Raw genomic sequence first — 27,869 nt, 5'->3', positions numbered from 1 at the left:
GACAATGGAGTAAGGCTGCAATTCGTTTTTTTGTAGGATGGGTAATGCTGGTAATAGAATAGCAATTGAAAAAAAAATAACAATAAGTATTTCCAGCCTCCTGAAAATTCTGCGTAAAATGGGTCTGGATACATCAACAGCTTGGTGTTTATTATTGACCGGGAACTGATCTGAATCAGCCATATAAATACTGTGTCTAAATGAGGGCCAGGGAGAAAGTGAGGACTGCAGATGCTGGAGATCAGAGTCAAAAAGTGTGGTGATAGAAAAACACAGCTGGTCAGGCAGAATCCAAGGAACAGCGGAGTCAATATTTCGAGTGTAAGCTTTTTATCAGGAATGTTGGGGTGGGGGGGGTGGGTTTGCAAGGGGGCTGAGAGGTAAATGGGCAGGGGTGGGGCTGGGGGAAGGTAACTGGTAATGCGATAAAGATGGGGGGATTAGCGATAGGTGGGAAGGAAGATGGGTAGGGTAGGACAGTTCAAAAGGGCTTGAACCCCGAGTGGGGGTTGGGGGGGGTGGGGGTGGTTGGATCTGAAATAAGGTGGGGTGAGGGGAGATGAGGAAACTGGTGAATTTGACATTGATCCCATGCCGTTGGAGGATCCCAAGTTGGAAGATGAGGCGTTCTTCCTCCAGGCGTCAGGTGGCTAGAATTTGGCTCTGGAAGAGGCCCAGGACTTATATGTTCTTGGCGGGGTGGAAAGGGGAATTCAAGTGTTCGGCCACAGGGCGGTAGGTTGTTTAGTGGGTGTGTCCCAGAGATGTTCCCTGAAATGTTCTGCAAGTTGACGTCCTGTCTCCCCAGTGTAGAACAGACCACATTGAGAGCGACAGACCAAGTAGATGATGTCAAAAGAGAAAATGCTGGAAAATCTCAGCAGGTCTGACAGCATCTGTAAGGACAGAAAAGAGCTGACGTTTCTAGTCTGACGCTTTGTCAAAGCTAGGTGACGTGTGTGGAGGTGCAAAAGAATCTCTGTCAGATGTGGAAGGATTCTTTGGGGCTCTGGGCACTTTCCTGGAAAAGTGTGGCTCTGATAACACTCAAGAAGCTCAACATTATCTGGAACAGAGCAGCCTCTTTGATTAGGACACCACATGCAATCTTAAGCATTCATTACCTCCATCCAAAGCCCCAAAAGATCCTTCCACATCCAAATTCTAGCCACTCGATGCCTGGAGGAAGAACGTCTCATTTTCCACCTTGGGACCCTTCAACTGCAAGGGATCAATGTCGATTTCACCAGTTTCCTCATCTCCCCTCCCTCACCTCATTTCAGATCCAACCCCCCAACTCGGCACTGCCCTCTTGAACTGTCCATCTTACTTCCCACCTATCCACTCCACCCTCCACTCTGACCTATCACGATCACCCCCCACCTTAATCTACCTATCACATTCCCAGCTACCTTCCCTCCCTCCCTCCACGCACCCCCCCCCCCCAACCACACACACACACACACACACACGTTCCTGACGAAGAGCTTATGCTCGAAACATTGACTATCCCACTCCTCAGATATTTAAGACTATGATTCACTCGGAGATTGGTGGAACTTTGGAATTGTTGATCCAAAGCACTGTGGAGGTTCAATCATGGAGTATGTCAAGAAAGAAATTAAATGAAATAATTTCTGGGAAATAATGAAATCAAGGGGCATGCGGATAATGGGGAAAAGTCGCAGAGAGGTTAATCATCAACCATGATGCTTGCATGGTGGAATGGACACAACAAGGTGAATAACCTTTCTCTGCTCCTACTTTCTATGTTCCTAGAAGTGGGACAGAAGCTGGGAATTCTGTGACAAATAACTCACTCCTGACTCTCAAATCGCACCCACCTCAATAAGGCACAAATCAGGAATGTGATGGAATACTCACTATTTTCCTGGAAAAATGTGGCTCTGACAACACTTAAGAAGCTTGACATTATCTGGAACAGAGCAGCCTCTTAGATTAGGACCCCATCTGCAATCTTAAACATTCATTACCTACACATCAATGCACACTGGGAGAAGGGTATAGCATTTATAATATGCACTGCAGCAATTCAGCATTGCTCCTTCTGAACCCAGCCTCTACCACCAAGAAAAACACGGCAGCATTTTCATAAAAACACCACCAACTGCAAGTTTGACTCAAAGTTATAAGATATCCTGACTTGGAACTTTAACGCCAAGCCTTGCCTGTCTGCATCAAAATTCTGGAACTCTTTTTCTAACAATACTATGTGTGCACCTGCAATAGATAGACTACTGTAGTTCACGGTAGCTCACCATCACTTTCTTAAGAGCAATAAGGATTGGTAACAAATGCTAGCCTTTCCAACAGCACTCATAATCAATGAAAGAATATATAAAAAACAGATTAGCTGGGATGAGCCAAATGGTCATCTTAATCTCATGCAAGTTCTTATTGCTGCAAGAAGTGATGTTCACTAACCTGGAAAGGCAAAAGTGCTCACACCCCCTGCCTATTTACTTCTGATATACAGGTATCATTAGTCATGATTCTATCCATCAACTCATGACCGGCTTGTACGGCATGGGTTTCAAATGTGTGTCTCCTTATATGGTATGCATGCATTTATTGAGGTCATTTCCTTGGCACTGGACAGGTCAAATCTCATGCCTTTACAGGTTAGTGCAGGCACAAATAGAAACTGCTGGTTAGCCAGTTGCTAATTTCCTCAGACAATGTCATATTGCCCTATAGTTCAGAACCTTGGTGTTACTCAGGACTTGCAGCCTTGGCTTCATCTTTTGAGAAAACATTCCTTTCTTATGTATCATCAGAAGGTAAATGCAGCCAAATTATGGAAACTACTATTATAGAACTACTTTTCTAATAATATTCTGTTACATTCCAAATTTAACTCCTGAATAATCACTGTAATGAGAAATTATCAACAACTCCCATAAAAGATCCAGATCAATAACCTTGAATATCTTTGAACATGGGTATCAGGTGATCCTGCCAGGTGCTGTTGTTGTTAAAACTCATATATAAAGACTAATTGTGGTTAGATACTTTAACCTTTGGGATAGGTGGGCTTATCAAAAAGATTTCTTGTGCCTTGATTGGTGGTAATAATTGATTACATCAATGGTGGAATTATAGAGACATTGGAGCAGGAGTAGTCAGTCCCTCGAGTTGCTTCATCATTCTAGACCATGGCTTATCATCTACCTCAATACCATATTTACGTGCTATTCTTATATTCCTTGATGCCATTAGTAACTAGAAATATATAATGCCTGTCTTGAGATTACTTAATGACTGAATTTCCACAGCCCTCTGGGGAAGAATGTGCCAACGGTTCACTACCCTGAATCTTAAATGGTTTGCCTTTTAATCTCAGACAGTGTCTTCTGGTCATAGATCCCACAGCCAGGGAAAACATCCTTTCTAAATCTACTCAGTGTATCCCTTACACTGTATAAAATGTCGCTTGAAAGTATATTTACATGCAGCACATCGAACGCACTACTTACACTCATTAGATTCCATTGTTATAAAATGAAAAACTGCTGCATTTGTAAAGAGAAAAACAATTAACGTATCGAGACGATTATGTCACTCTCCACAGATTCAGCCAGACATGCTAGTTTCTCCAGCATTTCTTTTTTCAGGTTTGCAGCATCTGAACTATTTTGCTTTTAAGCATATCTGTTTGTGCTACCTCGTTGAAAAACTAGTTAAATTAGTTAGCCAAATTTCCATAAACTAATCCACAGTTGTCCAGTGTCTGCTAATTTTCTCTCCGATGATCGGGTCTGAAAGTTTTCCAACTTCGAGAGTAAATTGGTTGGTCTAAGGACACGTCGACGACGAATATACCAATGATCGGGGACAGTGATACTAAATCTACTAAGAAAAATGTACAATATCTATATGATATTTCCATTATTACCTGACATAACGATCAAATTAGCACGAACTTCTGGCGGGAAAGCAAGAATCAGAACAAGACAACGCCTGCGCAATATTTGAACCAGCAGCTCGCGCCACCTTCCGTTAGATTAGTGGATGGAGTCATTAAGATGTGCAATCCCATTGGTTAGTAAATCTTTAGACGTGTCTTTACCGCAATTCAGTTGGTTGCATCCTTCGAGTTAGCAGCTGTACTATTGGCGGAGAGCAGCTTTGGTATGTGATTGGTCAAGGGGCGGAACAGACGTTACTTCTTTCATGTCTGATTGGATACAAACCAGAGGGGCGGAACTAACGAGAGACAAACGCGTGTGTCATCCCGCGCTGCCTTGGTGGTGGGAGGTTGAAGTGCGAAGGATTAATGAGTGAATCCGGTGGTCACTCAGCGCAGACATGGATGAAGTGTGGATGGTATCTTTGTGTCTGACTTTTATCGCCTTCGTGGTCGCCCTCCTGTCGCTGAGCAAGTCCGATGATACCTCCGCGAGCTCGGCTAAAGGCAATGAGCAGAAGAGCCCCGAACCCATCCCCTCTTCGTCACAGCCGGCTGCCCGTTACATGGAGCTCACGCTGGAAGACATCGAGAAGTCGCTCGAACGACTTGGAGCGGTGCTGGGCATAGAGTCGCTAGGGGACAAGGAACCGGCTTCTGATTCCGACACTCAGCCTTCGCTGACTGACCCCGAAGAGCAGCCGTACCGGCGTGCGGGAAAAGTATTCCGTGGATGGGCAGAACATGATAGCGCTGAAGCCTGGAGTCGCCCCGAGAGACAGGTGCTGAGTCTGGGACAGGAGAGGATTTCGGGGGGAGGGAGTTTCCATAAATTGGTATTCCCAGTGCTTGCTCCTTAGGAATGGGGATGGAATTCTCTGTGTTGCCTTTCTGTGGGGCGTGTTATTTTTTCCGATTTGGGATGAAATTGCCTACAGTATCTTATTCCGTTCAGTTTGTGATGCAATTACTTGTTTGCTCGGCACTTTGGAATTAGATAATCTTTCGAATTTTTCATAAAATTTGTAAACTTTTGGTTTACATCGACAAGTTGGGTCATTTCTGATCTCCGGAGTTCCCTACAGTGATGTCTGTCCTATTATTTGCAGCGTTTATTGCTTTGAGTTTAAAAATAGAATGTGAGATCAGTGTGCAGTGGTAATGGAACACCAGTGCTAGTATTTCATATAAAACACATGAATGGTGCGTAAAATGTGTTCTCCATTACAATGTGATCCATGTTGGCCTTCTGGTTTTGTTGGAAATTGTTGAGCTGTGGGGAACTGGTCATTGAGGAGTGATGTTGTCAAGATTATTTACTTAGTTAACCGGTTGCGCATCCATTGTAATTGGATGTTAAACGTTTGTGTTTCTGCATTTGTAGAATAATTGATATTAACTGAACGTGAACATATTAGATTAGATTAGATTACTTACAGTGTGGAAACAGGCCCTAGCGTATGTATTGCCCATGCTGTGTTGAATCATCTAGGGTGCATGCCCAGGTCAGATGAAAGTAAATGCGAATCAAAATAAACTAAAGATTTGTGAAAAATAATGGGAGAAAATCAAAAATTTCTCTACAGTTCCTCAATCTTTTTGTTTAGCCAATAAAATATCTAGTCAATTATAAAAGTATTTTGTTAATTTGTATCTCCTGTGTTTCCACTCTGCCCTTTTCTATTAAGCCACACTTGACATTTAAAAAAAATCACTGACTCACGCAGTAATCATATCCTATAAGCAATCACTGCAGAATACTTCAGGCCATGCAAAGACATCCAGGCTGGTTGTTCTATTTGAAGCGCTTTCAAGGGAGTGTTAAGGAGGACGAAGTTTGGAAGATCATAGTTATGTGGATGCTTTGCGTTTTAGTTCGTGTCTTCTCTGAGGCTTTAATATTCCAACTCTCCTATTTGTATGGAAGTAGGATAAGTCAGTGTCCTAATGTCCTTAATGTCAGTGTTCTTAATGTCAGTGATGTTGCTGGTTTGCAGAATCTATGCAACAATAGAATCATCTTGGTACAATATGTAATAATTCAACATGAATTCAGAAAAACTAAGTCATTCTTAACTATCTTAGAGGATAGATGAGGCTTTTCTGGTAAATGTAATATCCAGGTACTTGGGTTTCAAATGGGTCTATGATGCACCACCACAAGAAAGGCCGGGACTACAAAGCTGAAAATAGAATAATTGGGTTCACAAGGTAATGGTAGTCACAAGTAGTCCGTAGCTTACATCGATGACTTGGATTTTGAATTACTGTATACACTTGTAAGTGTCAAATTTCTTACACTATGTTTTAATCTTAAAATAAATGAATCGACTATTACATGGATGCTACTTTTGAGACGCTGAAATTTATGCCCATCAAATTCATACTATATCATTAGAAGCCCATTTGATCTTCAAAAAAAAGACACAATGAATCACAGTAATTACCGGTTAAAGAGAATAGAAAATAAAATGAGTTAGTAATTATTTCATCCGCCTTTTCATTAAAAAAAACTTACCTTGGAGCAGCAATGACACTATCTGTCCAGCCGAGGGCTATATTGGAATCCCGGACTGAAGCAGGAAGGCCAGTAGACTGGAATCCCGATCTGGAGAGGGACGGGCAGCAGAACGGACCTGGACCGGAGCTGGACGGCCGGCCGGCGCACTGGAATCCTGGATCGGAGCTGGATGGGTGGCACACTGGAATCCTGGACCGAAGCTGGATGGCCGGCAGGCTGGAAGACCGGAGTCCCGGAACAAAGCGGGACGGCCAATAGACCGGAATCCCAGAATGGAGCATGACAGCCTGCAGACTGGAATCCGGGAATGGAGAGGAACAGTGGGGAGAACTGAGTCCTGGATAGGAGTGGATCAGCCGTGCAAAAGTGAATACCAATTATAGCACTTGCACAATGATGAATTTAAGAAATCCAAAGCCTAACGTCAGTGTGAATTATGTGAAGAAATAGAGTTGACTTTTACACAAGATGTATGGAAAATTCTACATATTTTTGGCCAAAAAATAGGGAATCGATTTTTACATGAGATTGACTTTTACTTGAGTATATATAGTATTTAATATTGAATTATTTATTACAAAATTCCCATGTAATAATTAACTAGGAATATAATTAATTACACTTCCCTTTGTGAAAGAGAAATTGAATGGGATCATTAACAATGGCATAAAATGGAGCAAATCATTAAGTATCATTACAGATCAGCAAATGAGTGTTATATTTAGTTTAGCAATGACAAATACTAACAACAACATTGGAATTTGTTTTGTTTTAGGGTACTGATTTCAAAATTAGTTCAAGTAACTGGATGTAGGTTTGCTCGCTGAACTGGAAGGTTCATTTTCAGGTGTTTTGTCACCATACTAGGTAATTTCTTTAGTGAACCTCCAGATGTAGCATTGCTGATGAATCCTGTTTTCATCAGCAATGCTTCGTTCGGAGGCTCACTGAAGGTGTTACCTAGTATGGTGACAAAACATCTGAAAATGAACCTTCCAGCTCAGCGAGCAAACCTACGTCCAGAACCTCAACTTGAGCTACAAATCTTCTCAAACCCTGTTAGTTCAAGTAAATACTTAAAATTGAAAGCCTCTGGATTTTGCAGGATTTCAAATCAGGCACTTTAGGTGGCAGTTTGTTTTGGGTCAGGTGAGGCTTAGACTGCAGGCACAGTTATGATCTTCATATTATTAAAAAGGGCAAAGATTAGAGTTACTGTCAGAGTATTTCAACAAGATGTTACTGGAGCTAAGAGATTACAGCTATTGGGGAAGATTGAACCGGTTAAGACCTTTCTTTAAAAAAAACTTGGAGTTCTGATAGAGATCCTTAAAATAATAAATTTGTTGAATATAGTAGTTTTGAAGAGCATGGTTCCATTTGTGGGAGAATGTTCATAAATTTCATTGCACCAGTCTTCCCTCTGAGCAATGGTGAATAATTCAGTAATAGATCTTGATGGGTAAAAGTTTGATTGGCTGACCAGTGGAACACAGTGGTCTCCACATTGAAAGAGAAAGCCCAAAGCACCCATTCTGTACACGAATTGAGTTTGTATGTATCACTCAACTATTTTCTCCTACATAGCTTTTAATCTATCACAGTGAAACTGGAGTACAGCTTTCAAGCCTGAGTAAGGAGCTATTAAAAACATTTCTCCCAGCCCCACTGCTTTGTTCCAAAGCAATGTCGAGCACTTGATTTGACACTGTCTTAATTGCAGGAGTTGTGGGAAAGGCGACAGGAAGTAAAGACCCTGTTTCACATTGACTTACTTTAAAGTGAAATAATGTTAAGTTAATAGTCAGAACATATCAATTAACATTGCATGTTTCACTTTAATATTGTTTGTCACAGAATTCAAGTTCAGTGACCTCTGTGCATATTACCTTTCTCCCCCCGACACTGCTGCCTACCAACATCGATTCTTGTCTTCCTCCATGGTACTGCTTCCACCATCTGTTCTTACTTTTAAAATCCCAGTGTCTATGCTACCATCAAAGATTTCGAAATACCAGTGTTGGACTGAGATGTACAAAGGTTAAAAATCACACAACACCAGGTTATACTCCAACAGGTTTAATTGGAAGCACTAGTTTTCAGAGTGCTGATGAATCACCTGATGAAGGAGCAGTGCTCCAAAACCTAGTGCTTCCAAGTAAATCTGTTGGACTATAACCTGGTGTTGTGTGATTTTTAACCAAAGATTTCAATAGCTGTTTCCCTGTTCCTCTTGCTCTGTCCACTCTGCCACTTCCAATTTACCAATAGTGCTGAAAGCCCTCACTCTGACCAATGCTCAACCCCTTGATCTTGATGTCACTCTTAGTCTTGCTGTCATTCTCTCTCTGTTATTACCTTCTAATGCCCCCAGTATCCAACGCTGGGGATTTATTTTCAGCCGTTCCTCCTCTTATTACTCCTGTTCCCACTCTGAACATGTACTGAAGTCCTGGGATTTCTGTTGCTACCAGCGTTGACCAGCTTCTGCAGCTCATTGAAACCTAGTCAATCCAAAAACAAATGAGTAATTTTTTTTGTTGTATTATATTTTATGTTTAAAATTTATATTAAAAGTTATTTCACTTAAATATAGACACTTAACTGCATTTGGTGTTCCAATATTTTTTGCTGAGAAAGATGCTAAACTAACTTTCTACAGAGTATTGCTATTATAGATTCATTTCATTTTTTTGCATTATTTCATTTTAAGAATGCACAGTTCCGCACACATTTTTTCAAAGCTCTACATGGTTTCTCCAAGTAAGAATATCCAAAGCAACTCAACTCAACATTGATTCTTTGAGAACCTGAAATTAATTTTGGTCTTTTCACAAAACTAGAGGTAATTATGAATAAATTTAACAAGAAATTTTTAAAAAACTTGATGGTTAGAACTGGGAATTTGATACCACAAGAACTGGTTGAGGCAAATAGGTGACAAGAATAGAAACATAATTGTGGATTTTAGACATCAGAACAGATTACTTGATCTGATTTGTGATGTATATTCTGTCATTTAATAGAATTAGTTTGAAGTCTTTGCATAGCCAAATTCTTGGAGACCAGTGCACTTGAGGATGGCCTGCATCATGCTGAAGGTAAACTTGCAGGACATCAGGCTTATTTTTTCTTAAATTACCTCTGTTAAATATCTTTCAGAAGTTGGTCATGCTTAACTTGCATATTGTATATACTTTAAAGAATACAAAATCTCTGCTGCACCTCCACATTCTGCTTCAGCCAAAAGGTTCGTATTCATTTTTTCACATGACAACTATTGTCTATAGTTTGTGGGGTTTTTTGTCCCCAGCTATCACTCATGATTCTGACCATTTCGTAGTTAAAAGAACCCCCAATTAAACCCACCTGTTATCTAATAAGAGAAAGAAAGGTTAACAGTCAAGCTACTCCAGGTTTTGCATTTACACTGGTTTTGATGTAGTTACAGACTCAGTCTTCTGGAAATTTCAAATGTTGTCTGTAAAATCTGCTAACCTTTCTGTTGCATTATCTTGCATCTTTATCAATCCACCTTTTAATCATTGATGTAAACTGCATTTGCTGTGCCATATACAGACATAATAAGCTGTTGCACATGTTCTTGCAGCTCCTACACTTTTTATTCTGTTGAAACCAACTTTGTATCATTCGTTCACTACTTCCTAATTTGCCTTGCATTTTGTTTTTGGCTTCAACCTTGATATGGCTTATTCCTCGTGTTGGTCCTTAGGTCTTGTGATGGGTGAGAAAAATGCTCTTGTGGGCTATTAGTAAGAATGGAAATATAAGAATAGTAATGTAATTCAAAGCCTGTTTTTTTTCTTGGAAGGCAGACTTTCAATGATTAACAATTTCTATGAATATAGAGCTTTTAACACTATAACACTTCCAAGGCAGCTCACAGGAGTGCAACCAAATAGAAATTGTTATCAAGCCAATCATTGTGCAGTAATTTCTGAAGCCTTCCAAAACTAGTTTTTTTTCAAAAGTATGCATGAAAGAATGAGTTGCATGGAGAATTTCAGAGTCTTGATTTGGCATAAACTAAGTTAAGGGTCAGTTTTAACAAGGCTAAATTTATAACTGCAGTTGGCTAGGAGTTTTAAAAGACTGCAAACTAGTCATGGAGTTTTGATGCACTACAAGTTATAACATCAGAGTCGACCATTTTGCAACTGCTGTTATCTAATGATATATGCATATCAGTTCAATGGAAAAGCATTTGTCCCTTGTTCGTTCATTTGTTAATATTTTGCTCTAAGTTATTCATAATTTCCAATCATAGCATTTTTCACTTTGGTGCAAGAATGTTTCACTGTCAATTTATTTTACACCACTTTGCGGTGTTTCTCTAGGTTCTACGGGTAGAAGTTGCACACTAGTGTGCTTTGTATAGAACTTGGAGTTGGAAATGCAATAACGTGAAATCTTTGCATCCACCTTTTTATTAAATGTGATCAAATTTTGACCTTTTGTACATTAATGCTTATTTTTACACTTTTGATTAATGTATTCTCGAAATAAATTCTATGAATTCATACTTCCAGTGTGGAGACTTACTGTCAGGATTGCAAATTGGCAATTTGAGCATAGTAGAGCATGGATCCAATTGGACTGCCAATCCAAAATGCAAATTATAAAATGTGAAATTTGAAGATTCCAGAGTTATGTTTAGTATCTGTTTACTGCCTGTTCTGGGTAAGTGAAACATAATTTGCAAAGCTTGATGCACATATGAGTAGAAATATATTTCTTCCAATATGCTGATAGCATTTGATTAGAATGATAACATTTTTGGTACTGTTGTATCTGTTTTGTCACTGCATCAAATTAGCTGTTTCCATTTCTCTGCTATCCAAACTGTTTTGATTTTTCCTCAAGTTGATTGTTTTTATGAAGTTTAACGCTGTACTCTACTAATTCATCCACTGGAAATAATCTAATCTTTGTTCAAAAGGTTCTGCAGATGGTTTCACTGGATAATCACTCCAGTTTTACATTTTTCCCACCAAATTAAAGAGTTATCCTGTGTCATGGGAACAGGAGGAGGTCATTTAGCCCTCAACTATTCCACCATTCACTGATTTATGTATGATGTGTGACCTCACTCCGTATACCTGTCATTGTCCCATAAAACTTCCCCTTAAGTTAAGAAAAATCTATTAATCTCATACTTAAAACTAACAATTGACTAAGCATCCACTGCAGTATGCAGTTTATATCATGTTATGCATGTAAAAATATTTCCTAATGTCAATCTGTAATTGTGCCCCTAGTCCTAATCTCCTCAATTGGGGCAATCAGTCTACCATTTGTTCTTTTTAATGTCTTGAAAAATTTAATCAAAGTGCCCCAATATTTAACCCTTTACATTCCAGGGAGTACAACTGTGGTGTGGGTAATTTTTGCTTGGAGTTAGCAGGGTTGATAATACATACAGGCAAATCTTCCCACTCTGTTATTTTTGGCCTGCATAAAGGAAAATACGGGGCAAAAAAATTGAGGTTTTTCTTGTGTAGTATTGCTTTGTTTCAAGTGGTGTGTTTAGTGGTTGCCATGGATTGCAGATATTACAATTTGTTGTTGGAAATTACCCAATATACATAGTCACAAATAAAATTATAAGCAAAAGTATGTTAACTCTCGTCAGATCCACGTTTGCAATCTGCAGTGAATACATACTTTTAAATACATGCACATTACCATTGGTTTCCTCTGGTATTTGTTTCTAGAATGATGTTCGTTCTCTAGGGAGTATCATTCCCACATGGGTGCTGTAACTTGTGGTAACTGTTGAGATTGTTTATCTGGTTGTTCACATTCAACACATACAGTAGAGGTAACAAATACTGATTATAGACCATGTGAGTACCATGTGAGTTGACTTCTGTTGAGAGTATTGAACATTTGCATCTGATTACCTCTCCAGTACTCAGCGTTGGAAATGAATTGGAAGTTTTATATCTTGCTTTTGTCAATCACAAATTTTCAGCTTTTCTTTGCAGTTGGAAACATAGTTTGCATGTGGCTTTGCATTAGTCTTTGAATTGAACAACTTTCTATGCCTTCAATGGGTGTATTTTGGCACTCAAGGATTGCCTTGTACAAGTTTGTGCTGGATTTGTTTGATTCTTCTTTTTTAAGAGCCTTGTGGCAGTTTTTACCTTTGTTACTGCTTCAGCCTTTCCATTTAACTGGGGATCTTGTGGTAGCGATGTATGGTGTTGACTTCCCTAATCCTTTTATGAAACAGGCAAACTCATTGGCAGTTGTTAATGTCATGTGGTCAAACTCAATAGTAGTCAAGTGACAAGATAATCCATTCCTACAAGAATGAGGAGGTCTGTCTCAAACTTTATCCATCGTCTGCCTGCAATGTCATCTATCCTGAGTGACTCTTTAGTTACCTGAGGCTTGGTAATCATTACAAGCACAGCTCTGATTGGTATCCTTAACCTCATTATTTGATTTTGGCCAGGAGAGCACTTCTCTTGTCTTCTGCAGACACAGCTCAATTTTTATACCGCTTGCCTAGGTCCACTTTCAGCATCTTGCCTCATCTTGCAGATAATGACTCTTTATTTCCTTAGCCTGAGATAACAACATGTACAAACTTCATCTCTGTATACTCAATTCTCTCTCAAAGCAACAGATAAGACCTTGATACTTTCAGGCCATCCTTTCATCATTACTATTTGGAACATTTGATGAGTTGCAATTTGAATCTGAAGAACAAAGTCTCTGCTTGGTTGACTGCCAGAGAACGTTGAGCTGTTTGAATCTAGATGATTTCACACTGTGGGATCCTCCAAATTTTATTTGATTTATTGTTGTCACATGCACTTAAGTACAGTAAAAAGCTTTGTTTTGCAAGCAATACAGACAAACCAAAGCAAACAAGAAGAGACAGATCATAAGACACTCAGACAGAGCAAGGCATACAAAGCACAGGAAGTGCACAAAGCAAAATCAACATCAGGTTTGAAATTAGAGAGGTCCATTCAGCAGTCTAATAACAACAGGGAAGAAGCTGTTCTTGAACCTCTTAGCATGTCTGTTCAAGCTTCTACGTCTACCTGACAGAAGAGGTTGAAAAAGAGTATTACGGGTGGGAGGGGTCTTTGATGTTGGCAGATTTCGCAGCAATGAGAAGTGTAAATTGAGTCCATGAATGGGAGTTTGGCTTCCATGGTGGTCTGAGTAGTGTACACAGTTTTCTGTAGATTCTTGCGGTCCTCGGCAGAGCAGGTGCCGTACCAAGCCATGGAAGGCAATGGCCTTAGTGGCATTATTGCCAGACTTTTATGTTCTTTTATCGCCAAGTAATGTTCTGGGGAACTGGGTTTGAATCCCACCACAAAGATGGTGATTTGAACCCAATAAAATCTGGAATTAAGAATCTAATGATGACTGTGAATCCATTGTCAATTGTTGAAAAAAACCATCTGGTTCACTAATGTCCTTTAGGGAAGGAAACGCCACCCTTACCCGGGCTGGCTTACAGACTCCAGACCCACAGCAATGTGGTTGACTCTTAACTGCTCTCTAAGCAATTAAGGATGGGCAATAAATGCTAGCCTGGTCAGTGCTGCTCTCATCCCATGAATTAATTTTTTTAAAACGCTGTTATGCACCCAGATAGAATGCTTTCTATGGTGCATCTGTCAAAGTTAGTGAGGGTTCTAATGGACATGCCAAATTTCCTAAGCTGCCTGAGGAAGAAGTGTTGTTATGCCTTCTTGACCATTGCATGTACAGGATGGATTGTTGCTTATCATTACTCCTAGGAGCTTATCACTCTCTACTCTCTCCATCTGAGTTCTATTGATGTTGATAGGGGCTTCAGAAAGGAAGAAATGATCAGTTCTTTTGCTTTGCTGACATTGAGAAAGAGATTGTTATCCATGCACCACAACACCAAGCACTATATCTCCTTCCTGTATTCTGACTATCTTTATTAATGGAGAGTGCTGCTGTCAATAGCATGTTGGCATTGTACATCTGTTTCCCTTGTTTGTACATTATGGCCAGATATATCCAGTTATGTTGTATTAGCTATTCTTCTCTCTCAACGGATGTGCTTTCAAGGCAAGGTGCCTTTATGCCTAAAACAGTAGTGGCTCTGAGACCATCATTTAAGTTGTCCAAAATTCAGCTGGATTTGGCAGGGTGTCACATACTCAAAATGGTCTCTCTCACCTTTGAGCTCTGATGTTGAACAGCTAACATTTATCTTGTTCAAAGTACATCTTTAAAGCCAGAAAAGTATCCCCTGTCTAGCTTTTCTGCCTTTCCATAATGTCTGGGCTGCAATATTCTTTTTTCAGCATTGATTGCAGAACAATTGCTCAGGTTCTTAAAAATTCATTCTTTTGCCAGTTTATAGTTTTACCACTGAAGGTACAAGAAATTCCAATTCTGACTGGTATTGTCTTTAATTTCCACACCAACAGGGACTCCATCAGTAATCAGTTGCAGATTTTTTTTCCCATGTCTTTTCAGCTGCATTATGTTTCAAGTGGAATACAGGCAGTCTTTGAGTTGTGAGTGGATTCTGTTCTTCAGACCATTAGCAAGTTGATTAGTGTGCAAGTCAAAACAAATGCAGGACAATATAAAATAGCTGTTTATAAGTACAGCAAAGAGTCATAGGTCGGATTTTTAAAGTTACATCCTTGTATGGGATCATGTTTGTAAGTCAGACATTTGTAAATTAGGTACCCCCATATGCTTAATGGCTGCCTGCAGAAATAGTAAGATATTAAAAGAGTTAATTTGCTCTGCTCACCCACAAGAAATTGAATGCCCCAGGGCAGGGTGGGATGTCTCTGTTCTACAAGTTGAATGTAAGTGAGTTTACATTCCCGTCCCTTGCAATCAGAGCCATTTACATGGCATTCTCATATTATTCAGAGTGAATTTACATTTGCATCATCATCCTATTCAAAATCAATAAGAACATTGCAGTTAGAAGTTTGAATACTCTCTGTAGTTAACAAAAGAGATTCACAACAGATTTGGACATTAAGGGATGATTTACATTATATTTCTGGAAATGATGTCACTCATTGTGTCTTGAGGGACATGTAACTGTGCGGAAGTGACTGGGAGTTGTCTTGTGGGCGTTACAGACTGTTATGTAAAGATTTTGTATAATAAAAGGACTGTTCCTTTGTTCAGGAAGACCTCTCGACATGCTTCACAAGCATGGCTAAGAATATTAAGTGTTTATCCACAGTTTGTACTGTATTTGCTTAATAAAGTTTGGTTATTCAGAAGTTGGTATATTGCAATTGCATCAAGTGTGTAAGAATCCCAGAAAAAAGAATCTAACAGTAGAGGTCACAATATTATTACGGACCTGTCAAAACACATGGGGCACAATTGTATTCCTCTAAACATCTTGCATTAGGGTCCATCTATTATCTGGGACCAGTCGATTGCAGTTGTTGAGAGGTGAAAATAATGCAGACGTATGAAAAGGAGGAGCAGCAAATTTGGGCAAGATGGAATCTATGAGCAGCTGTTCCTCCAATCACAGATTCTGTCTCCCACGTGAGTCTGCTCCCTTGAATCCAAAACAGTCATTATTTTCTAATTTTTATATTTCCTTCAAAACCCCCTTATCCAACCTGATTTTCAGGTTTCATTGTACTGATGGAACAACAAAACCAACCAATAAAAGCAAGAAGTTATATCCTTTCAAATGACTTTCTATTTTTATATTCTATTTTTGGGCAATTAATTTTGGGAGTAAGGTTCAAAGTAAAGAGATCTGGGATAGAGGAAGGGCAAGTATAGTGGATAAAATGCAAATTTTTCTGTTCCCTTTAGATTTTTCGTTTTTGTTCCTACTATAGAAGTGTACTTGCATATGACTGCTTTCATCTATCATTTTGTTTGGTGGAAAATTGGGAAGTAGCTGATATAGAGAGAATAAGTGTCTGAGTGATGGAGAAGAACCTTTTTTGAATTTTGAATATCCTTTTTTAATGGAAGCGTTTGCAAACAGATTGCTTTCAAACTAAAGTCTTTAGATCTAAATAGCCCTCAAATCAAAATTTATCTCCAAAAAAGCTGAGAAATTATCTTGAACCCTGCTGTTAAGTCATCAATCATTATGGTAAATTTACACTGCATTCCTTCTAAAGCCTTCTAAAAATATTGTCTAACCAGAGCTTTGTACAGCTGCAGTTAAACATTGGCATTCCATTCACTTTTTTAAAATATAAATTTAAAATGCATGGTGGGTTTGTTTTTAAAAAAAGATTCTGTGCCAAGCCCTTGAGTCTACTTCAAGCTTTTCACCATTTAGAAAGTTCTTGTTCTCTCTCCTCTTATTAGGTCCCAAGTTGATAACCTCACTTACCTATATTGAAATCTATTTGCCAAAATGTTACCTGTTTATGCTCTCAGTATATGTGGATATGTGATTTTCCTTCCTACCTAGCAATAATAAATTGTTGAGGCCCAAACATTAGACCCCTGTGGGATGCCATTGGCTATATCCTGCCAATAGTTTCCATTATCAAAACGGTTTCCTGATCCTGCTGATGAACCAATCTCAATAAGAAATCTGAGTAGGACGAGACTTTGGAGCCCCTTAAGCCTGATCCATCTTCAATATGATTCTGGCTGATCATCAATCACTTTTCCCAGCTGCCACTAGTATCCTCTAATTCCTAGTAAAGGTCAATATTCATTTATTTTAGTGTTAAATATTTAATGTGTGAAGCATTCACAATGTTCTGAGAATGTTCACCACAGGAAGTAACATCATCAAAGGAAATGACATCACCAACCCAAAGAAACCCAAACATATAGGAAATTTCAGAATTGCTTTGCATAAAGTCCACTGAAGATGTTTCCTAGTAAGGTAATGAAACGTCTGGAAATGAACCTTTCAGCTCAGTGAGCAAACCTACATCCAAAACCTCAACCTGAGCTACAAATCCTCTTAAAACTCGCTAATTGCAAAGATTCCCAAACCTTTGCCTCAGTCTTAAACAATTAGCCCTTCATTCGGATACTTTGTCCAGTGTCTTTTCATGCACCTCATCCACTGCAAGTATATCATTTCTTAAGTAGAGAAATGACAGGACCATATCTAAATTACTATCAAAACCCTGCACAATTGTAAAAAAGAAATTCCTTATTCTTGTATTCCTTTCCCTTTTGTTATTATTTACTATGCCTAGATGCTAACTGTATGCTCTTTGTTCAGAATGAGTTGGGTTTAAGACAACGACTTGTAAGAATTTCACACTATTTTAGGAGCTATTTAGCTTTTCTGTTCTTAGAACGAAAGTGAATATCTGCTCAGTTCCTCACACTTCCCACTTGGGAAACCTATATGTCTCTTTAGTCTCTTTGTGTCTTCCTCAAAACTTAATTCCCATTTTGTTTACATGCTATTATAAATGTGGATACATTATTGTCAGTGTCTTTGTCTAAGTCATTACTACAAACCTGTAAATAGCTGAGTTCCCAGCCATGATCCTTCTGGCACTCCTCTTTTTGCAGTTTACTGAGACCTCTGCTTCCTGTTAACCAATCATATAAACAAGCTAAAATTACCACAATTCCATGAGCCAAAAGTACATTTTGAATACTTATTTAATGAAAGATTCCAGCATTTTCCCAACAACTAATGTAGGACAAATCTGTTTGTAAATCCTTCGCTTCCAGAGACAAAAACAGAAATTGTTGGAAAAGCTCAGCAGGTCAGGCAGCATCTGTAGAGAGAAATCAAAAGTAACATTTTGGGTCAGGTGATCCTTACTCAATGTTCCTTGGTGTCCTCTCTTTTTAAATAGCAGAGAATCATAAATTTCCTGGCCAAATGGAATCATTCTTGTATCAAGAACCTTTTGGAAGATTGTAGTTTAAATATTTGTTATGTTCACATTATTTATTTTCCTTTTCTTTCCCCCAAATTCTGTTGTAACAGTGTTCCATAATCTATCTGGATTAAGCAGGAAACAGAACATGGGCAATTTATTCAAGTTTTGTGTCTCCACCAGTATACGTGCTGGTTAGAATAAACAACACTGCTAATCCCACGACACTTCAATATGACTTTGTATTTTAGGTTTAAAGTCAGATACAGTATTATGTATAAGTATTGTATAGAGTATTAAATAGAACCAATGTTAAGGCATGGCTCTTTTTTACTAAATTTCCCCCTCCACCCCATTTTTCTGTAGCTCATTTTGGTTATACCCAACATAGTGGCAGAGTTCAGTGCTTCTGTTGGCTCTTTCTGTTTGTGGAAATGAGAACAAGAGGAATCTGGTGTTATCGGTATTTTTAATATCCTTTTAGAATATCTGAATGGAATTTGTTATTGTGATCATTATGGAATTTGTTTTGTCTTTAATCATATTGATTTTGTATGGACATTTTTTGTCTTCCCAGGTCATTTGTGCAATGTCTTTTAGCAATTCAAATGAATGTAGAAACATTAGGGATTTTCTGCTGCTCATGGTATGCTATCATGCTGGGTTATTCATTTTGTTTATGCTGACAATGTTATATGCTATATGCTACAGAATATTGAATTGTTTAGGAAAATATTTTTTAGAGTGGTTGTGAAGGTTTGTGTCAATATAGTCATATTTAAAGATACTGTGAATGTCGCTTGATTTTAAAAATGTAGCTTAATCTGATTACAGGACAGGGTCGCAGTTAAGTCTCTGCCATTGTCGAAACCTGAGCTAGCAAATCAGCTGTTTGCTACTGAAGACTGGGAATTTGAAGATGAGGAGGAAATTTGTGCACTCCAATGTGAGGGAGCAGGCAAGCAGTATTACCAGCTCTACTGGGATGAAGAAAGTTTACCTGACAGGTCCAGCCAGTCATATGTAGAAAGAGCAGATTTAAATAGAAGGAAATTAAATCATGACCGAGTAAGTAATATAGTCACTGGAACAAACGGCTTTTTGAGACATGTATTGGAACAGCAAACAAGAAATGAATGACATTCAATTTTACCGTCAGTAAGTTTTAAGTCTGTTCAGACTGGAATTGCTTGCAAAAGGTTGACTCAGCATCATTTGCAAGTAGTCCTCGGTAATCTTATGGGAGAGAAACTGGTTTAGATCACCAGGAATCCAGTCTAGAGCAGCTGAACTTATTTCATAACATTTTGGTTGTGTTTTTGAAGAATGGATAACTTTTTAAAACACACCAGAAATTTTACATCAGTGGAATTTGTAACGAGAAGGAAGTTAACATTCTGCATCCAATGAATGCCATAGATTGTACACTTGAAGAATGGCATCATCCTTCACATATTTATGTAACAAAAGGTGGAAGGCAGTATTGAGGCAGATGATTTATGACCCTCAAAATACCTGAGTTCAGCATGCTCCAGTAAATGGCTAATTTCTATATTTCACTGTACTAATGCAAGAAGTGTTGTTCCAATAAATGATACACAGCAGAACTTTATTTACTTGTCTGTTTCAGCAGGTTATCCTGAATTGATTTATAACAGGTATCAAGTATCCTGTATCTTTATCAAGCTTATATTATGTGAGCCTCACTTGTTGCATTCATTTGAGTAACTTTGAAGTTTTATTTCCAGCACTGAGTTTCATTAGTTTTGAGGTTCAGGCTATGCTATTGTATAATCCTAATTTTCTGACCTTGCACTCCTAGAAAGTAATGCACACCAGAAATGGAACTACAACAAACTGTTCCTACATACTATAGGTTTTAAAAACCACTTCATCCAACAGTTTTCATTAGCTAGGTCAGCATTAAATACTGATCCCTAATTGCCTCTGAGAAGCTGCTGAGCCTCTCTACCTTGAGTCTTTGCAAATTGTGTGGCATTAGTAGTGTTTCACAGTTGTGACCCAGTGATGTTAAAAGGGCAGTAATACATTTGAAAATCAGGTCAGTGTGTGGATTGGAGGGGAACTTCCACGTGGCACTGTGTTCCCACATCCATCTAAATGATAGAAATTATGGGTTTAGATAATACTATCAATAAAGCCTTTCTGTGTTGCTATAATGCATCTCATGAATGGTGGATTGAATAAATTTTTTATGTGGTTGCTGGATGTCATGCAGATTACACTCACTTGAATGGTGGTGATTACCAGAACGTTGAAGAAGTTGTTAATTCAGTGATGTAGAAATACCTTTGCAGTTTGGTTATTGTGTTTGCCAATTACTGAACATATTAATAAGAGCCAGCCAGGATACTTCAAGCAAAAGAACATCAAAGTCTATTACAGACAAAAGAAAAAAAATCATTTGCAAAGATCTTATTGTAAATCGCTAAAGAAAGGATTAACCCTCATTCCCAGTGATATGATTTGTAGACACTCAATCCCAGGTTAAGTGTCACTCTTGTCTTCAGTCTTTAACTTCTTACTCAACTGATGAAATTTCAAGAATTTTTGGTGAATTTCTGCCCAACCACCAAACATGTAGGCACGGTGGCTCAGTGGTTAGATCTGCTGACTCACAGCGCCAGGGTCCCAGGTTCAATCCCAGCCTCTGGCGACTGTCAATGTAGAGTTTGCACATTTCTCCCTGTGTCTGCGTGGGTTTCCTCCCACAGTGCAAAGATGTGCATGCAGGTGAATTGGCCATGCTAAATTGCTCATCGTGTTAGGTGCATTAGTCAGAGGGCCAAAAAGCCTGTTTCCACACTGTAGGAAATCTAATCTAATTATTTTTTGTTACTGTCTCTATCTGAGACACAGACTCTGGCTAACTCACTGACTTTTCTCACTGAATTCTTATTGGGGGGATGTCCAGGAACTTTAGTATTTAGTATGGATCCTTTTTTTCTGGGTCATAAAAAAAAAACTCAATTTAGTAAACATCAGAATTTATCTCACAAGATAGCTTATTTAACCACTTAGCAGCTTATATGATTTTTTTCTTTGGAAATGATATTTTGACCCATTGATTAGAGTTTCTGACTCTTGAAGAAAACATGTAATCTTCAGAGCTGAAAACCAAAAACCCATCCATGGCTTCCATTGTTCTCCTTGTGATTAGGGCAATTTGTATATGAATGTTGATGGAACTCTTATAAGAAAGACAGCTGCCTACCATGTGGTTTGAAATGTGCTAAAAGGAAGGTGCTGGTGTGCGGGTTACTTGTCTATATTTTTACAGAATCCATGTAATGTCTGTAATACCCAAGTGGCAATGTAGGGTTAAATTGAAATTTATACAGAACATGACTGTTTAAGTTTTATTAAATGTTATTTTATTTAATTAAAGGAGAGTTTTATTAAATGTATTTATAGCTTTAAAACTTAGCTTAATAACTAAATCATATATTGAGGTTTGAGTCGAATTCAGTTGAGGTATAGGGAGTTGTGGAGGTAGGGGAAGTTAGAAGACACTGACAAACTAAATATATGGCCAAAGCTCTGGCAGCTGAAATTCAATATGACGAAATGTGAGGTGACCTTCTTTGAAATTGTTCAAGACAATTGGAATATGCTTCATGTTGAAAAGCCAAATCTGTGAAGGAGCAAAAAAGGATTTATGTCTCTGCAAAACTTAATTGATGCAGAGCTACAAAAATCAAAGGCTGAAGGAATTTGGCTTTAGTTTGAGAACTAATACTTCAATTTTAAAACCAGACATGATTTGGAATGCTGTCTTTAGTTTTGGTAATTCAGGAATGAGATTGGGAAACACCTTTTTCATATAAAAAGTAACAGAAGTGTGGAACTCTGGGTCCTCCCAAACCCAGGATTTGGTACTAATTTAAATATTTTAAATTACAATCAATAGATATTTGTACCAAATGTAACTCTATAATCTGAGTACCTGGGGTCTTCTGGAACAGAGAAATTGCTAAACCACAGGAGGTGACCTGTTGGGGTCAGTGCAAGAACTTTTTAAAATTTGTTTTAAAAAGCACTGTTCAATATAAATTGAAATGAAAAGCAGACATTTTAATGCATATGAATGATATCTTTATCTCCGAGAACAGGATTTGAGCTATCGGGAGAGGCTGAACAGGCTGGGGCTATTTTCCCTGGAGCGTCGGAGGCTTAGGGGTGACCTTATAGAGGTTTACAAAATTATGAGGGGCATGATAAATAGACAAAGTCTTTTCCCTGGGATTGGGGAGTCCAGAACTAGAGGGCATAGGTTTAAGATGAGAGGGGAAAGATATAAAAGAGACCTAAGGGGTAACCTTTTCACGCAGAGGGTGGTACGTGTATGGAATGAGCTGCCAGAGGATTTGTTGGAGGCTGGTACAATTGCAACATTTAAGAGACATTTGGATGGGTATATGAATAGGAAGGATATGGGCCGGGTACTGGCAGGTGGGACTAGATTGGGTTGGGATATCTGGTCAGCCTGGACAGGTTGGACCGAAGGGTCTGTTTCCATGCTGTATATCTCTGACTCTATAACAATTCCAACTGCTTTGTTAGCATTGCATTGCTGTTAATGATCCTTTATGCTTTATATGAGTGCAGATTAGAGGAAGTATTGTAAGTGCCAGAGCAGAGCATGCCAGATTAGGAAATACAGCCTATATTAACTATTGGCAATGTGGAGCAAAAGATGGGTATGTAGATTTGAGATGTATATCAGCCATGACCTAATTGCTCCAGGAATGTGTAGTAGTATCTTTGAGCAGAGTGATTAGAAAATATCTATAAGGAAAGATGTCAATGACTATTAATCTGGCAGGATGGTATTCCGTATTCGACAAATGATTGGAATCTCAACAATATCCCTCATTAGTTAAGTCTGGTTTACTCTCCAGAAATATCACAAGTTTTCTCTTTCTGTATTTACAAAGTCTTTTCATCATCTTCCAAAAGCATGTGACCAACAAGTGATTTCTCTAGTGTGAAGCTGCTGAAGACAAAGGGAGAACATTGATGATAGAAAACAGAGAAAATGTACATCATAGGAGTTCCTTTGGCTCATGTTAATTGACAGACTGATTAACCCCACCTTCCTGCATTAGGTCCATAGCCCTGCAAGTCTCAATTCTTCACATAGACATCAAATATTTCTCATATGTGATGAGAGTTTCTACCTTTATCCCTCTTTAAGGCCATGGTTTCCAAGTTCTTATCACTTTTCAAACATAGACAGGGACAGCTATAATGTAAGGGGCTTGGACAGAGAGGAATTTGTTAAGTGTGTACAAGAAAATGTTCTTATTCAGTATGTGGGTGAACCTACTAGAGAAGGAGCAAAATCTGGCCTTCTCTTGAAAATAAAGCAGGGTAAGAGACTGACGTGTCATGGAGGAGCATTTTGGGGTCAGTGATTATAACTATTTTCAAACAAATGTAAATATGGAAAAGCTCAGATCTGATCTAAAAGTTCTAAATTGGAGTAAGGCTAATTTTGACAATAAAAGACAAGAGCTTTCAAGTTGCTTGGGAGAGGCTATTCACAGGCAAAGGGACAGTTGGAAAGTGGAAAACTTTTCAAAAATAAGATAACGAGTGTCCAGAGGCAGTATGCCCTTGTTAGTCTGAAGGGCAAACCTGGTAGGTGTAGGGAATGCTAGGTGACTAGAGAAATTAAGGCCCTGGACAAGAAAAAGGAAGAGACATACGGCAGGAATCGACAGCTGGGAACAAATGAATCCCTCTGAGTATAAGGGCAATAGAAGTATACTCGAGGGAAATCAGGAGGGCGTAAAGGGGACATCAGAAAGCTCTGGCAAATAGCATTAAGGAGAATCCAAAGATATTTTACAAATACATTAGGGGCAAAAGAGCAACTAGGGAGAGAATAGGGCCCCTTTAAAGATCAACAAGCTAACCTATGTGTGGAACTGCAGGAGGTGGCTGAGGTACTAAATGAGTATTTCGCACCAGTGTTTAGATTAGATTACATTACATTACAGCATGGAAACAGGCCCTTCGGCCCAACAAGTCCACACCGACCCGCCGAAGCGCAATCCACGTATGCCCCTACAATTTACCCCTTCCCTAACACTACGGGAAATTTAGCATGGCCAATTCACCTAACCTGCACATCTTTGGACTCTGGGAGGAAACCAGAGCACCTGGAGGAAACCCACGCAGACATGGGAAGAACGTGCAAACTCCACACAGTCAGTTGCCTGAGGTGGGAATTGAACCCAGGTCTCAGGTGCTGTGAGGCAGCAGTGCTAACCACTGTGCCACCGTGCCGCCCAAAACTGTGAAGAAGGATATGGAAGTTAGAGAACTTAGAGAAGTAAACAATGGTATCTTGAAAAGTCAAGAGTTAAAGTGTGGCGCTGGAAAAGCACAGATCAGGTAGCATCCGAGAAGCAGGAGAGTTGATGTTTCGGGCATAACAAAGGAATGTAGGGGTTGGGGAAGGGTGCTGAGACACAAATACAAGGGTGGGGGGCGGGGAGGTAGTTGGGAAGGCAGTAGGTGGATGCAGTTGGGAGCGGTGATTGTGAAAGGCCAATGGGGATGGTGGAGCATATATGTGGGAAGGAAGATGGACTGGTGAAGAGGGCGGTGCAGAGTTGGAGGGTTGGATCTGGGATGAGGTGATAGGAGGGGAGATTTGAAAACTAGTGAAGTTGACATTGATGTCATGTGGTTGAAGGGTGCCAAGGTAGAAGATGAGGCATTCTTTCTCCATTCATCGGGTGGCTTGGATTTGGCAGTGGAAGAGGTCCAGGACTTGCATGACCTTGGCGGAGTGGAAGGGGGAGTTGAAGTGGTTGGCCTGTATATTAGAGAGGAGAAAGCACTGGATGTCTTAAAACGCATAAAGGTGGATAGATCCCTGGGACCTGATCAGGTTATCTTAGAACTTGGTGAAAAGTGATTGAAAGTGGAAGTGATTGCTGGGTCCCTTGCTGAGATATTTGAATCATTGTAGCCACGGTTGATTTGTCAGAAGACTAGGGAATGCTAATGTGGTGCCATTATTTAAGAAAGGTGGTAGAGAAAAGCCAAGGAACTATAGACCAGTGAATCAGACATCAGTGGTGGGTACGTTGTTGGAGAGGGGTCTCCGGGACAGGATCCATATGTATTTGGAAAAGCAAGGACTGATTAGGAATAGTCAACATGGCTTTGTGCATGGGAAATCATGTCACAATCTTGATTGAGTTTTTTGAAGCAGTGACTAAGAAGATTGAAGGCAGAACAGTGGGGATTTTCTATATTGACTTCAGCAAGGTGTTTGACAAGGTTCTGCACAGACCGATTAGCAAGGTAAATCACCTGGAACCCAGCGAGAGCTGACCACTTGGATGTAAAATTGGCTCAAAGCTGGAAGACTGAGGTTGGAGGTAGAGGGTTGTTTTTCAGATTAGAGGCCTGTGACCAATGGTGTGCTACAAGGATCAATGCTGGGTCCGCTGCTTTTTATCATTAATGTAAATGATTTCGATGTGAACACAGGAAGAATGGAGTGACACCAAAATTGGAGACGTAGTGGACAGTGAAGAAGGTTACTTCTGGGCATAATGGGACCATGATCAGATCAGCCGAGAAGCGGAAGATAGAGTTTAAGTTAGATAAATGTGAAGTGTTGCAGTTTGGTACGGCAAATCAAGGCAAGACTTCTACACTGAATGGTAAGGTCCTGGAGAGTGTTACCAAATACAGAGACCTTGGAGTGCATGTTCATAGTTCCTTGAAGGTAGAGTCACAGGTAGACTGGGAAGTGACAAAAATGTTTGGTACACTAGCCTTCATTGATCAGTATAGGAGTTGGAGGATGTCATGTTGTGGCTGTTTAGGACATTGGTTAGGCCACTTTGAATACTGTGGTCTGTCTAATTTCCCTGCTATAGGGAAGTTGTTGTGAAACTTGAAAAAATGCAGAAAAGATTTTCAGGGATATTGCTAGGGGATTAGAAGGTTTGGAGCCAAGAGGGAGAGATTGAATAGCCTGGGGCTATTTTCCCTGGAGCATGGAGGCTGAGGGGTGACTTTTACAGAGGTTTCTATAATCATGAGAGGCATGGATAGAAAAAATAGTCAAGGTCTTTTTCCCAGAATAGAGGAGTTCAAAACTAGAGGGCGTAAGTTTAAGGTGAGAGGAGAAAGGTATAAAAGGGACTTAAACAGGCAACTTTTTCACGTAGAGGGCGCTGCATCTAAGGAATGAACTGCCAAAGGAAGTGGTGGACAAGCAGGAGGCTACAAGAACACAGCAAGCCAGGCAGCATCAGGAGGTGGAGAAGTCAGCATTTCGGGTGTAACCCTTCTTCAGGATTGGGGATGGGTAGAAGAGAAGCTGCAGATAAAGTGGTGGATGGGGTCTGGGGGAGGGTTGGTGAGGTAGGGATAGGTGAACATTGGTAGATGGTGCAACCTGGTTGATAGCCGGAAGGAAGGGTTGGTCAGAGGAATAGAGGGATGGAGAGGGGCTGGGAGGAGTCGCGAGGTGGAAAGGGAGGTTATTTGAAATTGGAGAACTCGACACTGAGTCCTCAGGTCTCTACATTGGGGACAACAAACATAAACTTGGCACATTTCATCAAGTGTCTCTGCCGGGCCCACAGGAGCCGACCTGACCTCCCAGTTACCGCCCATTTTAATTTCCCTTCCCACTCCTTTTTCAACATGACCATTCTTGGCCTCCTCCAATGCCACAACAAATCAGACCTCAAATTGGAGGAACAACACCTTATCTTTGCCTGGGCAGCCTACAGCCCTGAGAACTCAACATTGAGTTCTCCAATTTCAAATACCTTCCCTTCCCAACCCCTCCTCTTCCTTTCCATTCCTCTGATTGACCCTTCCAGATATCAAATGGATTCATTCCTCCCATCGACCAACCAGGTACCATCTACCTATGTTCACCTATCCCTATCTTAGCACTCTGCCCCCACCCCCAGTTCTGAAGAAGTGTTACATCTGAAATGTTGACTTCTCCACCTTCTGATGTTGCCTGGTTTGCTGTGTTCTTCCAGCCTCCTGCTTGATCTACCTTGGATTCCAGCATGTTTTTCTCTAACCTAAAGGAAGTCATAGAGGCTAGTACAATTACAACATTTAAAAGGCATCCAGATGGGAATATGAATAGGAAAGGTTCAGAGGGATATGGGCCAAATGCTGGCAAAATTAGATTAATCTAGTTATCCTAATTAATTTAGGATATCTGGTCAGCATGGGCAAGGTGGACCAAAGAATCCGTTTCCGTGCTGTACAACTGAGAGTCTATTGCTTGGCTGGAATAAACTGATACCCTCACTAACCCCCCCCCCCCCACCCCCACCCACCTCACCTGCTACAGTCACTTCAAATCTATACCCCTTGTTTTTGACCTCATTTAAAGATTAGATTGTCTCTAATCAGATCTATCATGATTTTATACATCTAAGTTAAATCACCCTGTTTTGTTTTTTTTTAGTTTCAAGATAAAAAGCCACATTCTGTTCAATGTTTGCTCATAGCTACAGTTCTCCAGTCCCCTTGCACCTTTCCAGTCAATCAC

At 39.7% G+C, this 27,869-nt stretch overlaps 1 protein-coding gene across 1 annotated transcript in view; it reads left to right on the top strand.

Moving 5' to 3' along the window:
• The first annotated feature begins 4,222 nt into the window (after window positions 1-4,222).
• The window catches only part of LOC140464513 (uncharacterized), a 46,534-nt gene continuing 22,887 nt past the window's right edge, over window positions 4,223-27,869 (top strand). Inside the window, exon 1 of the mRNA XM_072559676.1 lies at window positions 4,223-4,710. Coding sequence (XP_072415777.1) covers window positions 4,330-4,710 — 381 coding nt within the window. The 5' untranslated portion in view covers window positions 4,223-4,329. The remainder of the gene's footprint in view (window positions 4,711-27,869) is intronic.

The sequence above is a fragment of the Chiloscyllium punctatum genome, chromosome 40, assembly GCF_047496795.1.
Source record: "Chiloscyllium punctatum isolate Juve2018m chromosome 40, sChiPun1.3, whole genome shotgun sequence".
Taxonomy (NCBI): domain Eukaryota; kingdom Metazoa; phylum Chordata; class Chondrichthyes; order Orectolobiformes; family Hemiscylliidae; genus Chiloscyllium; species Chiloscyllium punctatum.
This window is presented reverse-complemented; position numbering and strand designations above follow the sequence as displayed.